This window comes from Gopherus flavomarginatus, chromosome 11 (assembly GCF_025201925.1).
Source record: "Gopherus flavomarginatus isolate rGopFla2 chromosome 11, rGopFla2.mat.asm, whole genome shotgun sequence".
NCBI classification, from domain to species: Eukaryota; Metazoa; Chordata; order Testudines; family Testudinidae; genus Gopherus; species Gopherus flavomarginatus.
Window position 1 is genome coordinate 477,044 of NC_066627.1, and position 15,796 is coordinate 492,839.

Here is a 15,796-nt window from a genome sequence, read left to right on the forward strand (position 1 = left end):
TCTTACCAAAGGCTACTGGCAAGTGCCGCTGGACGCAGATGCCAGGCTGAAATTGGCCTTTATCACCCCTCTGGGGCTCTACGAGTTTCTGACCCTGCCCTTCGGCCTCAAGGGAGCGCCGGCCACCTTCCAGCGCCTGGTGGATCAGCTACTGAGGGGGATGGAGAGTTTTGCCGTGGCGTATATTGACGACATCTGCGTCTTCAGCCAGACCTGGGAGGACCACGTGTCCCAGGTTAAACAAGTCCTGGACCGACTCTGAAAGGCTGGGTTAACAGTAAAGGCTGAGAAGTGCAAGGTGGGGATGGCTGAAGTATCTTACCTGGGCCATCGGGTGGGGAGCGGCTGCCTGAAGCAGGAACCAGCCAAGGTGGAGGTGATCAGAGACTGGCCTGCTCCCCAAACCAAAAAGCAGGTCCAGGCCTTTATTGGGATGGCGGGGTACTATCGAAGGTTCGTGCCCCACTTCAGTGCCATAGCCGGCCCCATCACTGAACTGTGCAAAAAGGGGAAGCCAGACAAGGTGATCTGGACTGAGCAGTGCCAGGAGGCTTTCCGGGCGCTGAAGGAGGCTCTGGTTAGCGACCCAGTTCTGGCAAACCCAGATTTTGACAAACCCTTTATGGTGTTCACCGATGCCTCAGACACGGGACTGGGGGCGATGTTAATGCAGGAGGATGAAAAGGGGGAGAGACACCCCATCGTGTACCTGAGTAAGAAGCTGCTACCCCGGGAACAAAGCTACGCGGCCATCGAGAAGGAATGCCTGGCCATGGTGTGGGCCCTTAAGAAGCTAGAGCCATATCTCTTTGGGCGACACTTCACCGTGTACACCGACCACTCTCCCCTGACCTGGCTCCACCAGATGAAAGGAGCCAACGCCAAGCTCCTGAGGTGGAGCCTGCTCCTGCAGGACTATGACATGGACGTGGTCCATGTGAAGGGAAGTGCCAACCTGACAGCGGATGCGTTGTCCCGGAGAGGGGACCCTGAACTTCCCCAGGTCACTGGGCAGAGTGACCCCGCTCAGTTCAGTCTCGAAGGGGGGAGAGATGTCATGCAGTAGGGACTGTCTGTGTGGGGAGTGGGAGAGCAGGGGAGGACTTTAGGAGATGGACGATGCCAGAGCCTGTAACCTGAGCTAGGTAAGGGAGGGGAAAGGTCAACACCTTTGCCCGGGAAGGGGACAAAGGAAGGGAGTGGCAGGAGGGAAGCAGTTTGAGTTTGGGCTTGGGGCTGTGTGGGCGGAATTCAGGGTATCCTAGCTAGGATCCAAGCACCCTGAAAGCCCAGAAGGACTCGGTGGAGGGGTCCTGGCTGTGCCTGCAAGCTCTGCTGTAACCTGTGTTCCTGTTGTCCAATAAACCTTCTGTTTTACTGGCTGGCTAAGAGTCACTGTGGGTCCCAGGAAGAGGGGTGCAGGGCCGGACTCCCCCACACTCCGTGACACCTGCCCCGACTAACCCCCTCAACCTCTGCCCTCTCTCTGTGCCCTGACTGTTCCTGGGACTCCCTACTGCTTAGCCAACCCCCCTAGCCCTGGCCCCTTACCCCTGGCTCCCCCCTCACTCGGAGCCTCAGCAGATTCAGGAGCTTCGCTCGACAGAGGCAGCATGTCTCTGCCAGGGCCTGAGCTCCGCCCCGCTCAGAGCCGCGTGGTCATGGTGCGCGGCTGGGAGCTCCAGGCTGAGTGGAGGGAGCTGAGCTCAGCCTGGAGCTCCCAGCCCTGCCCCCTGACCACGTGGCTCTGAGCGGGGCGGGCTCAGGGCCCCGCCGGGGCACGGTGCAGCTGACCGGGAAGCTGCCTGATGGGCTGAGGCTCTGGGAGAGGGGAAGAGACGAGGCAGGGTGGGGCCGGTGAGGGAGTCTCAACCATGCTCGTGGGGTCCCCTGCGGAGCCAGTGGCCTGGGGCAAATTGCCCCCCTTGCCTCCCACTCTGGGTGGCCCTGGTATGCTGTGAGCGCGGGTGACGCTAGGGAAACCAGATGCTGAGTGTAATAGCATTTGTTTTAACCACTGGAATAAATTGCCTAGGGAGGTTGTGGAATCTCCCTCACTGGAAATTTTTAAGAGCTGGTTAGACAAACACCTGTCAGGGATGGTCTAGATGGTGCTTGGTCCTGCTTTGAGTGCAGGGAAGTGGACTTGATGGCCTCTCAATGTTCCTCCCAGTCCTATGATTGTATTCTATCTCTGAGGTTGTCCCCTATTCATGATAAGGGAAAATCATCAGCTCTAAGTAATGGTGCAAGTTTCCATTGGAGCGAAGTCTGCAGTTCACCTGCTGGGGATGTGGCCCATTGACCTGTCAATGGAGCTATGGCCGATTGACATCAGCTCGGAGGTGGTTCGTAATCAGTAACATGAGATGATCCTTGGTTTCTGTAACATCTTGGATTTATTTTCTCTTTCGTACCCAGGGGGTAGCTGCCAAGTGGAGGTGAATCAGGGCACATCAGTGGTCACTTTGGAAGGGCAGAGCAGCAGGATCTCCTGCCGATACAGGCTCTGGTCCTGTCCAGTTTGCATTGGTTCAGACAGCCCGCAGGGCAGAGCCCTGCCTCCCTATTGATGCCGTATCAGGGTGAGAACACCACACAGGGCAGGAATTTCACAACAAGCTCTTTCCAGACAAGAAGCTGAGCTACCTGCATATCAGCAACTCCAGGCTTGGAGATGCAGCCAGGTCCTTCTGTGCAGTGGAGACACAGTGACACAGGGCTATGCAAAAGCTCTGCAGCTGGGCTCCAGCCACATTTATTAATAAGGGGGCTTGCAAACTTAGCAGCTGCTTCTCCACAGCCTCACCTGGATGTTGCCCTTCATACTAGATGCCTGTGCTATGCAGGGGATCAGACCAGATGATCATAATGGTCCTCAAAAGTATATTTATTAGGGAATGTGGGAAAAAGCTCCCCATTTCACTAAACTCTCCTGTGATAAGGAGAAAGACATTCACAGCCGTAGCCACCCCTGTGTCATAAACAGATAGCTAAGGGTTAATGTCTCTTTCACCTGAAGCACCTGACCAGAGGACCAATCAGGAAACCGGATTTTTTCAACTTTGGGTGGAGGGAATTTTGTGTCTGAGGTCTTTGTTTTCTGTCTGCCTGCTTTCTCTGAGCTTTGAAGAAGTAGTTTCTGCTTTCTAATCTTCTGTTTCTAAGAGTAAGGACAAAGAGATCAGATAGTAAGTTATATGGTTTCTTTTCTTTGGTATTTGCATGAATATAAGTGCTGGAGTGCTTTAATTTGTATTCTTTTTGAATAAGGCTGTTTATTCATATTTCTTTTAAGCAATTGACCCTGTATGTGTCACCTTAATACAGAGAGACCATTTGTATGTATTTTTCTTTCTTTTTTCTATAAAGCTTTCTTTTTAAAACCTGTTGGAGTTTTCTTTACTGGGAAATTTCAGGGAAATTGAGTCTGTACTCATCAGGGAATTGGTGGGAGGAAGAAATCAGGGGGAGATCTGTGTGTGTTGGATTTGCTAGCCTGATTTTGCCTTCCCTCTGGGTGAAGAGGAAAGGGCTTTTGTTTCCAGGACTGGGAACGGAGAGGGGGAGTCACTCTGTTTGGATTCACAGAGCTTGTGTCTGTGTATCTCTCCAGGAGCACCTGGAGGGGGGAAGGGAAAAAGGATTATTTCCCTTTGTTGTGAGACTCAAGGGATTTGGGTCTTGGGGTCCCCAGGGAAGGTTTTTCAGGGGGACCAGAGTGCCCCAAAACACTCTAATTTTTTGGGTGGTGGCAGCAAGTACCAGGTCCAAGCTGGTAACTAAGCTTGGAGGTTTTTCATGCTAACCCCCATATTTTGGACGCTAAGGTCCAAATCTGGGACTAAAGGTATGATACCCTGTTTTCCCCTGAAATAAAGACAAAGAAACACAACCTCCTCCAAGCAGAGCTTTGTATGACCTGAAACAGGAGAAGATGTAGAAACTTCCTGAAGTCCCATGAGGAATTTGTGATGTGGAGTAGCAAGTCTGAGCTTCCGGTGCAAAGCTGTGGCACAAGAGGGCTGACGTGATCCTTGATGTACAAACGGGAGTAGTGAGTAGAGGTGATTTTACCTCTGTATGTGGCATTGCTGACAGCAATGCTGGAATACAGTGGCCAGTTCTGACATCCACATTTTAAAAGGATATTGAAAAATTCGAGGAGGTGTCAAAAAGAGCCACAAAAATTATTCAAAAGCTGGAGACAATGCCAAACAGCATGAAACTTAAAGACTCAATTGGTTTAATCGAAAAGGTCAAGTGATGACTTGTTTATGGTGTATAAATACCTTCCTGGGGAGAACATTCCTGGTTCTAAATGGGCTGTTTAATCTAGTGGAGAAAGACACAACAAGAACCAATATGTCTGGAAGCTGAAGCCAGCCAAATTCAAATTAAGCATAAAAAACCCAAAAAACATTGAGGATGATTAACCACTGGCCCAAACTAACAAGGGAAGTGGCAGATTCTCTATTTCTTGATGCCTTCAACCCAAGATTGGCTGCCTTTCTTTGAAAGGGTTAGTAGCCTAATGCAGGGGTTCCCAAACTTGGTCTGTGGCTTGTTCAGGGTAAGTCCCTGGTGGGCTGTGAGCAGGGCCGGCTCTAGGTTTTTTGCTGCCCCAAGCAAAAAAATGTTTCTGTGCCCCCCCAGCCCCACCCCAACTCCACCCCTTTTCCACCCCATTCCAACCCCTTCCCTAAATCCCTGGCCCTGCCTCCTCCTCCGGGTGCACCGCATTTCCCCTCCTACCCCTCCCTCCCAGGCAAGCAGGGAGGGCTGCAGGAAGTAACCTGGGGGGGGGCAGAGGAACCACTCCCCCCAGCTCACCTCCACTCCACAGCGAATTGCATGCATCTCAGCGTAGAAGCAGCATGTCTGTGGCTCTGCCTCAGACCTTCTGTTTGCTTCTTTGGTTTTCTGGTAGGCTTGTCTGAGCTCCTTAACTTTCACGTGGCACTGTAGCAAATCCCTATTGTGGCCTCTTTGCATCATGGCCTTGTAGATTTTTTCAAATGTTTTGGCATTTCATCTTGGAATGTAGTTCTGCTAGCACGGAATCATCTCCCCATATAGCGATCAGATCCAGTACCTCCCATGCGGTCCATGCTGGAGCTTTTTTTTGATTCTCAGACTGCATGGATACCTGTGCTGATGAGCTCTGCATGGTCACCTGTGCTGATCAGCTCTCCATGCTGGGCAACAGGAAATGAAATTCAAAAGTTCCCGGGGCTTTTCCTGTCTACCTGGCCAGTGCATCTGAGTTCAGATTGCTGTCCAGAGCGGTCACAATGGTGCGCTGTGGGATAGCTCCCGGAGGCCAATACTGTCGAATTGTATCCACACTAACCCTAATTCAAACTGGCAATGTCGATTAGCACTAATCTCCTCATAGGGGAGGAGTACAGAAATTGATTTTAAGAGCCCTTTCTGTTGAAGTAAATGGTTTTGTTGTGTGGACGGATGCAGGGTTAATTCAATTTAATGCTGCTAAATTCAACCTAAAGTCATAGTGTAGACCACGCCTTACATGCGAAGTTACAAGGAGACCACAGACAGGAAAAGGGTGTGTTTGCGTGTGTACGTGTATAGGGGGAGAGGGAATTGCTGCAGCTGGGTTCCTGGAGATGAAAACCTCTAACTGATTTCTGGGAATCAGCAGCACAGCTGTGCTCAGAAATTCACCACAAAGGGGAAAGCTGGAAGACGACACAGCAGACTGTGATCCAACGACTGGAAGGACCTGTAGCGGGACGCACTGCCCCACTCCCCATGAGTGTGGGCTGCGGCAGGCCAGGGCGCCTGCACAGACAGGGAGCCAATTAAAGAAGGGCTTATTGTGAGCCAATCAGGGCCCAAAGTGGAGACAGCCAATCAGGGCCAGGCTCAGCCCTATAAGAAGGCTGCCCAGGAAGGGAGCAGTCAGTCTGTCCCAGCCCTTTGAGAGGGAGAGGTTAGGCTCCAAGGGTGGTAGACTAGCACTGGACAGCACAGTGCTGGTCAGGCTTGGGGAGCAAAAGGGAGCTCTAGCCCGGAGGCTGCCAGGCTGCTGCCCTGAAGGGAAGGGCCTAGCGGGTGCAAGGGGCCATCGGGGAAGCGGCCCAGGGAAACAGACAGGTGAGGGGAGAGAAGGAAGACAGCGAGGCTGCTACTAGAGGGTCCCTAGGCCAGGACCCAGAGTAGAGGGTGGGCCTGGGTTCCCCCCTTGCAGTACACCCAGCCATTGGTCGTAGGGAGCGGCCATTATAGACTACGCCAGGTCCCTGACAAGAGGGATTAGACTCAGAGGGTGTGGTTGGACATAGTGACTGGGGTGTAGGACTGCTGATCAACTCCCTCCCCTCCGAAGGGGATGCAGATGGACTAGGGGGCACAGCTGGAGGACAGTGGCCTCAAAGAGGATGCCACTGAGCAGGGAGCAATGCGGGTCCAGAGATGCCAACTGAGGGCAAAATAATGACAGGACGCTACCAGGAGGGGCACTCCACTGGACAGAGCTAATTCTCAGAGGCACCAGTGGGAGGTGCCAGGTGGTGAGTCCCAACTCCGTTACAGGACCTTTATTGAGAGAAGATTTTTGGTAGCCGAGGGTGTGACGTTATCTAATTACAATATAACCATATAAATCACTGTTGCTACCACTATTATATATTTGCAGCAAATCTTGCACAAAGGTTGCCGAGTGAGGTGTCTATGAAAAGGTTCTGGTTTGCTGATTATGATTATGTTATCTGTATGCATGTAACATTTTTGTATGTGAAGTTATAAGTATTGAATATCCACCAAATTTATGGGGATTGTCTGCCCCATGCTTTGCAGTTCACCTTAATTTGAGTGGCCATAGCTATCCCTCACTGGGACACAGTCACAGCCAGATATGACATGTAAGATATCTGCAAAAATGTTATAATTTGCCAGATATGATAATCTTGTTTGAATGTTTGTATCATCTTTGTATTATGAGTTACAGCTATGTATGTCTGTATTTCAAACTTGTGCTGTGCTTCTGGGTGAAACCCCCAGACAGTTTGGCATCAGCACTGCCTAGCCTGCTTGATGGCGCATTAAGGGCCATCAGCTACACAAATGACCCATCGAGAGAAGGCAGACACACCTTGTGAGTCAGCAAGGCAGGGACATGCCTGTGGACAGAGCTTTAAGGCCTCCGAGCCATGTGCTGGGCAGCTTGTGTTTAAAACAAAGGAAGTTAAGGCCACATGGCAAAAGACTATATAAAAAGCAGCTGCACCTTCTCCATTTTATCTTCATTCCTGCTTCTGACTTCTGGAGGGACTTTGCTACAGACTGAAGCTCTGAACAAAGGACTGAATGACCCATCCGAGCTGTGGATGTACTCCAGAGACTTGACTTAAACCAGCAGTTTATTCCATCATTGCTACAAACCTGAACCAAGAACTTTGCCATTACTGGATGTAATTGATTTCTGTAACCATTTTAACTTTCTTTCTTTCTAAAAATAAACCTTTAGATTTTAGATACTAAACGATTGGCATCAGAGTGATTTTGGGGTAAGATATAAGGTATCTATTGAACTGAGTGTGTGGCTGGTCCCTTGTGATCAGAAGAACCTAGTATTGGATTAGACTGGTTGTAAAGAACCATTCATCTGTGAATCCAGTGTTTTTGGTGATGATATAAGAACTGGAATGCCTGAGGAATCTGCCTTTAAATTTTCTTGTCAGCCAGTGCAGTGAAACAGGAGTTTACTTTTGTGGCTGGTTTGGTATATCTTATAAAAGAATAACCACCAGTTTTGGGTTGTGTCTGCCCTATTTCTCAGCAGTTTGTCCTGAATTTGGTATCCTCAGTTGTGACCCACAAAGGCATGGTTACATAGGGTCTTTAATCTAGCAGAGCAAGTCAGAATGAGATCCAATGCTGGGAAACTGAACAAACTCACGCTAGAAATAAAGCAAAAAATTTCCAGAGTGAGTGTTTCAGTTACCCATTGCATCAACTTATCTAACGAGGTGGTGGGTTCTTCATCACTTGGATAGTTCAAACCCAGACTGGATTTCTCTTTTTGAAGGACATACTATAGCTCAGGCGTAGGGAGCACTGGCTGAAATTCTGTCTTGTGTAATACAGGAGAGCAGATCACAAGATCATAATGGTACTTTCTGGCCTCACAAATCCATGAGCCTGCTGAATAAATCCCTGGTTGCGAAGGCTGGAATTGTCACAGGCTCCTCCCGGTGTTAGGCACCCACATTCTATTGAAATTCAAGGGGGATTTAAGTGCCTAACTCCCCACAGACCCTTTGAAAATCACAAATGAAATTGTGCAGTTGATCAGCAAAAAGGCCTATGCACCACGTAAATCTCAGTTCAACCCTCAGTGCATAATTTAATTTGTGCTGGCCCCTCTGAACAGGGGCAAATATCACTGTATAAAAAGAGCTGCTTAGGCAGAACTGAAAAAAGTACCTCCCAGAGTTATACTGATACTGAAATTTTCAAAGGATGATCAAATCCCATTGAAATTAAAAGGGCTTTGGGAACCTAACTATCTTAGTCTTCTTTGGAAATCCCATCCTGCATGCCCAATCCCCATTAATTTTAGGTATTAATTAACCTGCCTGCCCTTAGGAAGTCTTCACAGTTGCAGCCTGCATTTTCAAGTCACAAGTAAATATAAAACGGATCAAAAGTAGAAGGGTACCCATAACCCAAAACCAGAACTGAAATAATAGAACTGTTTGAGGACCCAGTGTGCTTATTTATAAAAAAATTTAATAAAAGTGTGACCTGTCCTTGTCTGGAAGGAAATAGCAGGTTTGTGTTGAAGTGCTGCCACCTAATGGCTGTTTCATCCTGCATTCAGATATACAGAAAGATGGTATAAAATTGTCCTGAAGTTTTCCACCACTGTTCTACTAGACTGATGTCAAACATCAGCATAAATCCTCATGTCATCCAGGACATTTGACCTGTAAATTAAATGTATAATCCAGTATATTCTGGACACAACCATACCCACTCCCCACTCACCTACACAAAATTCACTCAGACAATCAAATTTACATCAAATTTACTCCCACGTGTTCACACAGTCATTCACAAACACCCATATCCCAGCCTCCACATATTGCACGATCCTGGTCTGAAGACATTCTATCTCTGCTGAGGCTGATGGAATAGTCCCTGTGGATCTGCTCTAAACTAGGTGTCTGTGCTGGGGTTGCAAAGCTGTGAGAAGGCAGTTTGGTTAGGTGCTTAGCAAGCAGAGGCAGAGATGAGACAGACAGACAGTGTATGTCAGTGCCTGGAATGTCTCAGGTGTCAAGAAATTAACACCACTCAGCTGAGAGCCATGAGGCTGAAACCTCCCTTGGGTCTTTCTTCACTTCTACTGTAAGTTTCTGCTTAGAATACTCTGGCCACTTCCAACCGAGCTGCTTCGCTTGTGGGTCATTGAACCAGAAATGGTTGAAGCAGCATTTGATTTCGTTTATAGCTCTGTTTGATTAAGAGTTACTGCACACAAAGAGAGAGGGGGCTGCCAGCTGGACATGTCACTGTTGTATTTCAGTATTTGTAGTGATTTGGAGCATTCGTTAGCATTGCTTACCTTTTTTCAAGACTTCAGAAGAGCATCAAGATAGAAAGATAGAGAGAGTGTCTGGGGATAAATATAGATAGATATGGAAACTGCATTTTACAACAGATTGATGTATGGATAGATGATGAAGAGGGACGGACAGATAGCTATGGAGAGATAGGAGAATTAATAAATTAGAGTCAACTGAAGAAAGAAAGGTAAATAGATACAAATATAGACAGGGAGAGAGACATAAGAACAGCCCTACTGGGTCAGAGCAAAGGTTCATCTAGCCCAGTATCCAGTCTTCTGACAGCGGCCAATGGCAGGCACCCCAGGGGGAGTGAACAGAACAGGGAACCATCAAGTGATCCATCCTCTGTCGCCCATTCCCAGCTTCTGGCAGACAGACAGACATGAAGTTAAACAGGTGCTGTAACACTCTGACATACATCGTTCTAATCTTGTCAATTTATTTCCCTGCAGTCTCCTGCTGTGAGCCCCTGTTGGTTCAGAGACCTGGGTCACTGGTTGTTCAGGAAGGAGACATCTCCACTGTGATCTGTACTTACACCGGTGCTTACCAAACCTTCCAGTGGTGCCAGCAGCTCCCCTGGAGTGGGCTGGGCCTCCAGTGACTGTCAGTGCTAGGGAGAAAGCCACTGACGGGTGGTTCGTGGGAGAGCACCTGGAGGATTTGAAAGCATCTCTCAGCTCAGCTTGGACTCCCAGCTGGGGGACTCAGACCCCTACTTCTGTGGGGTGGAGGCACAGTGACCCAAGCTGGGCTCTATGGAAAAGCTTTCATCCTCTGCAAAGCAGCTTGGTGGGGGAGATACATATGCAGAAGTCCCCAGCTGGTGTGAATGCATCATAGCTCAGCTGGAGTCAATGGACCAGATCCCCAGCTGTTGTACATAAACACAGAGAAAGTCCCTGCCCCCAAGATCTCACAAGCCACATGAGAGAAAGAGAGAGAGAGAGGCTGAAAGTGGAAAGAGAGTCACAGGGACAGGGAGGGGGTTTCCCAAGGTCACAAATCCGGGGCTAGAATCTAGCAGCCCTGAACCCCATTCCAGCCGGCTACTCACCAGACTGCACTGCTTGTCAAATGCAGTGACTTTATTGGCATCACTGTGGGCTTACACTGACGTACCCAGATATAGGGCTGGGAGTCCCTAGTGCTGTTCTTTCCCACTGGACACTCCCTAAAACACATGGCCACAAAATTTAAAAACAGGTTAATCCTGGAGGGAATTTTTCTTTAGGAAATGGAATTTTACAGGGAAAAGTCCCTTCTCTGGACCACATGGCATCATCCAGCATTTGCAGCAATGGAAAAATCCACCGGCAGCAAAGGGAAAAATGTTCCCAGCTTTTGGAACAAGCAGCTCACTTGGGAAAGAGATGGTGGGTAAGTTTTCTGTTGGCCCTGGGTCTCTCTGCGGTTCGGGCTGTTGTCCTCCAGAAGGTGCCACAGCACACAGGATGCACCGGTTTATTTCAGCCACTGGTTTCCCATGGTCTAGTTCTCCTGCCAGCCCCCTCCTACGTGGTGAGGCCTGTGGGGAGCTCAGCCAGGGGCACTGGAGCAATGTGCACAGTGGGGTCCTGGGAACCATTGAACCAAACTGTGAACCTGGATATGATGGAAACCACATCAAGCCAGGGAGTGTGGCACCCCCCCGTCCTCAGCACCCTTAGTTCCAGCACCTATGGGCTCAGCTCCAGGGCAGGTATTGAGGGGAGAGGAGGGGACATTCATACTTGGCAACATGAGTCACTCACACCCCCAACTGTGACATCACTGCCTGAATTCTAATCTTCACCATTCAGACAAGGGCTCTCCCCTCCCTCTGCCCAGGGCTGCAGGTGGAGGACAGGTGCTGCCGCCTGCGTGACTCTCTCCCAGGCTGCTGGAGAGAAAAGCGGCAGTGCCCTGCAGAAGAGCTGAGCTGCTGAGGCGATGGCCACGGTCCGGGACTCAGCATTGTGCTGATTTTGCTTTTCAGTGAGTAAGATTCCAATTCCCATTTCTGAAAGATTCTCCATGTGCCTCCCCCTTCATTACTGGCGCTGAGAGATTAAACAGACCTTCCTCCTCCTCCTCCTCCTCTGCAAGAAGCGATGCTCTCAGGCAGGGATTTAGGTGCTCAAATCCCACTGGAATTGAATTTCAATGGAATCTAGGAGTCTAAATAAAGAGGAGGGTGAGCTGTTGTTCTCCATGTCCACAGAGGGTGGGACAACAAGTAAGGGCTTAGTTTGCAAGAAAGGAGAGTGAGATTAGATGTTAGAAAAAACTTTCTAACCATAAGGAGAGTTAAGCTCTGGACATGTTAAGTAGGGAGGCTGTGGAATCCCCATCACTGGAGGGTTTGAAGATCAGGTTAGACAAATACCCATCAGGGATGGTCTCATGGCCTCAGCACCAGGGGAAGAAATACACGACCTCTTGAGGTCAGCCTGACATTTCCATGATTCCATTAAATCCCTTCAGCTCCTTTAAAAATCCCAGAACCAAGAACTCACCTCAGTGACAGGATCCTCCCACTAACCTCTCTTTTCCCCTCTCCTTGTGCCAGGCTCCAGCATGGAAGATACTGTAACTCAGACCCAGCCTTCAGTGTTAGGGGTGGAGCATGCGTCTGTTTCCCTGGACTGCACTTATGAAACTGTGGCTAGCAGCTATATTTTTTATTGATACAAACAGTCCCACAGGGAAAAGGGTCATTTCTTGGCAACATTCTGGAGGAGAAAAGAGGAATGAGGCAGGGGAGAGATTTTTTTTCAATTTGGAGAAATCCAAAAGCTCCGTCAGTTTGAGGATCACAGCTTTGGAGTTGGGGGATGCGGCCATATACTTCTGCGCTTTCAGTAGAGATACACACAGTGTTGAAATTAATAGGGAGCCCTGAACAAAAACTTGATACCACTCCGCTACTGTAAGAAACTGACTCCCGCAGGTGAAGTTAGGAGATGAGCACATGCGGGAAAGGGATAGGGGTGGGGGTAGAGGGCTATGAAATGAGGTGAGACCTGCCACAGCTGGCTTCCTGGAGATGAAAACCTCTTCCTAATTTCTGGGAAAAGGCAGCACCAAAATAGTACTCAGAAATTTGCTGCAAAGAGGAGATGGAACGAGACAAAGGCAGAAAAATATCCCATGTCTGGAAGCCGGGGTGAGACAAATTTAGACTAGAAAGAAAGTGCACATTTTTAACAGCAGGGGTAATTAAACACTGAAACAACTTACCCAGGGAGATGGTGGATTCTCCATCATTTGAAATCTTTAAATCATGATTGGGTGTCTCTCCTCTGTGTCAGCCACAAACTATGGGCTGGGTGCAGGAATCCCTGAGGATCATTATCTGGTCATGTTCATGAAGGAGGTCAGACTATATCAGTGGCTCTCAAACTTTTTTACTGGTGACCCCTTTCATATAGCAAGTCTCTGAGTGTGACTCCCCTTATGAATTAAAAACACTTTTTTATATATTTAACACCATTATAAATGCTGGAGGTAAAGCGGGGTTTGAGGTGGAGGTTGACAGCTCATGGCCCTCCATGTAATAACCTCGCAACCCCCTGAGGGGTCCCAACCTCCAGTTTGAGAACCCTTGGACTAGATGATCACAAAGGTCTCTTCTCACTTTAGGATCTGTCCATCAATCAATATATTAATATCTCACTGGGGGCTGGTGAAGTCTGGGATGGGTTCCTTGGGGAGTTAGGGACCCCGAGTCTATTCAAATCCAATGAGTGCTGAGCATCTAAGTCCCTTAGGCTCCTTTGGAAATCCCAGCTGAAATTCCATCCTGGGGTGACACTTAACCCAAGGGATGCTTAACCCTCACTTCTGCCTTCAATTTATGGACTTAATTGGGACCTGGGGCTCACACTGGCCCCTCTACATAGGGGCAAACATCGCCGTAGGGGCAGAGGAGTTATTCCTGGAAAGAGTGCTCTCAGATTTATACTGAGGCTGGTATTTTCAAACAGGCCTAGAGGATTTAGAGGATCAACTTCCATTGAAATTCAATAGGATTTCAGCATCTAATTCCCTTAGACTGCTTTGGAAATGTGTATGCTCAATCTGCATGAATTTTAATGGGAATCGGACATCTAATTCCCTTCGGCTGGTTTCAAACTCTCAGCCTGTGTTTTCAAGTCACACGGAACTATAAACCGCATTGAAAGTAGGTGGTTCTCCTTTACCTAAAACCGAGAGCGAACTAGCAGAGCTGCCTCAGGCCCTGCTGGGTTGATCTGAAAAGAAAATTGTAATCAAAATGTGTCTTACCCTGTTCTGAAAGCGAACAGGCTTGTGATCATGTGCTGCCATCTGGTGGCCATGGCGTTTCACTTCAACAGCTGCAGGAATTAATGAAAAATTGTGCAGGAGTTTTCCACCACAGTTTTACTCGATTATTATCATCAAATATAAAGGCACATCCTCAGTTCAGCCTGGGCACTGACATTTTGTTTGAACACACAACTACTTATGTATTTTGCATACATACAGACACACACACCCCCCGCATCACATTCTCTCTCTCTCTCTCTCTCTCACACACACACACACAAATTCATACATATGTGAACTCACGGTTCACACACACACAAAGTCTCTCACACCCAGAATCACATATATACCAAAGTTGTTCTTACATACGTCAAACATCTACATAGTCAGTCACACACTGGAGCCTTCTCCTCACCTTTGCTTTTCTCTGAGTGAAACAAATATTTTCTCGCTCTAAAGGGTAAAAAGATGCAAGTTCTTAGACGTCAGTGGGGGGCAAGTCCTCTTATCTATCTATCTATCTATCTATCCATCCACCTGTAAGGAGAGAGAGGTCTGCCAATGGGACATATCTCAGCCTCTGATGTATTTGGACAGTAATATTGCTTTGGAGTTCTTTGTTAGCCTTTCTTGTCCTGTTTTTTAAGATTCGGGGAGTGAAGAAAACTATATAAACAGATGCTGATGGAAGGATCTATATCAATTTGTATCTATATATAGACATGTAGATACAGATACTGGGGCTGGAACAATAGAAGGATGGATGGAGGCGGCAGTCCCTCCCCCCACTCTCCTTCCTTTACAAACCGCGACTCCTCTGTGGAAGCCAGAACTCCTGCTCCCCCGTATCCCTGTGCAGTTCACACAAGAGCCCGACAGAGGGCGCTGCCGCGCCGACAGGAACGCTCCAGAATCGAGACCACTTTCTGGTGTTTCTAGACATCTAGTTCTCGCTCCATCTCCTCCCCACGCCGCGCCCCCGCCCCCGCCCCCTCCAGGGCCCTGCCAGACTTTTAGCCGAGCAGCGGAAAGGCAGCTGCCAACCAAGCACAGAGAGATTTGATGCCTGACGCCAGGAGTCACAATTTAATTCGGAGCAGAAGCAGCGTTCCCGGATTCCTTCAGCCCTCATAAGGCAGAGCTCGGCTTCCCTCTGCGGGGAAAGGGCCTAATTCGTTTCTCCTGACACGGCTGGGGGCGGGGGTGCCTGAGTGGAGAGAAAACGGAGCCGCTCGGTGCAGAAGCGCAGAGACACCGAATCTCGGCAGAGAAGATGCTTAAAACCCGGGTCTCCACGCTTGTGCTGATCCTTGTTTCCAGTGAGTCAGATTCCCACGTGGCATTTCTGGGCATTATCCTCCCCCCCACTTCCTGTATTTATTAATTTTCGCCTGTGTGCGGGTGTCCTTCTCGATGATACTTCACGCTGCTGCTGCTGCTAGTTTCCCTGTCTATGTCTGGGGGATTTTTCATGCTCTGTTATTATTATTTTTTCTCCCAGGCGGAGCGGTGGACACGAAGGTTTCTCAGCCTGCTGCGCTGTCTTTCCTGGCAGGGGGCAGGGCTGACCTCCCCTGTAACCACAGTGTCGCTGCCTATGACAGAGTTATTTGGTACTATCAGAGCCCCAGAGCTGCCCCTCAAGCTGTGATCTCTGGCTACAAGTCCGTGGAGACGTCGGAGCGGTTTGAACTGTCCATTGACCCCTCCCTCCGGTCCGCCCCGCTGCGCATCACCAAGGTGGTGGTGGAGGACTCAGGGGTGTATTACTGCGCCGTGAAAGACACAGCGAGAGGAAATGCAGGGCGAGCGGACCAGAAACCTTCCCGAGTCTGAGAGTCCTGGGCAGGAAGAGAAGGGAGCTCAGATAATCAAACAACAGGCTGGATCCTCAAAGGGGCCCGGAGAAAGGACGCATGGAACTC

At 49.0% G+C, this 15,796-nt stretch overlaps 1 protein-coding gene, 1 long non-coding RNA gene and 2 gene segments (V, D, J or C); 3 read left to right on the plus strand and 1 right to left on the minus strand.

Annotated features, from left to right (window-relative positions):
- Positions 1-15,796, plus strand: part of LOC127031398 (uncharacterized) — a 414,252-nt gene that overhangs the window by 104,180 nt on the left and 294,276 nt on the right. The window lies entirely within an intron of this gene.
- The window catches only part of LOC127031407 (T cell receptor alpha variable 27-like), a 134,222-nt gene that overhangs the window by 87,653 nt on the left and 30,773 nt on the right, over positions 1-15,796 (plus strand). The window contains 1 exon segment of the V gene segment in view: positions 15,373-15,556. Coding sequence covers positions 15,373-15,522 — 150 coding nt within the window.
- The window catches only part of LOC127031399 (T cell receptor alpha variable 38-1-like), a 130,996-nt gene that overhangs the window by 17,196 nt on the left and 98,004 nt on the right, over positions 1-15,796 (plus strand).
- Positions 1-15,796, minus strand: part of LOC127031428 (uncharacterized) — a 298,017-nt gene that overhangs the window by 12,732 nt on the left and 269,489 nt on the right. The window lies entirely within an intron of this gene.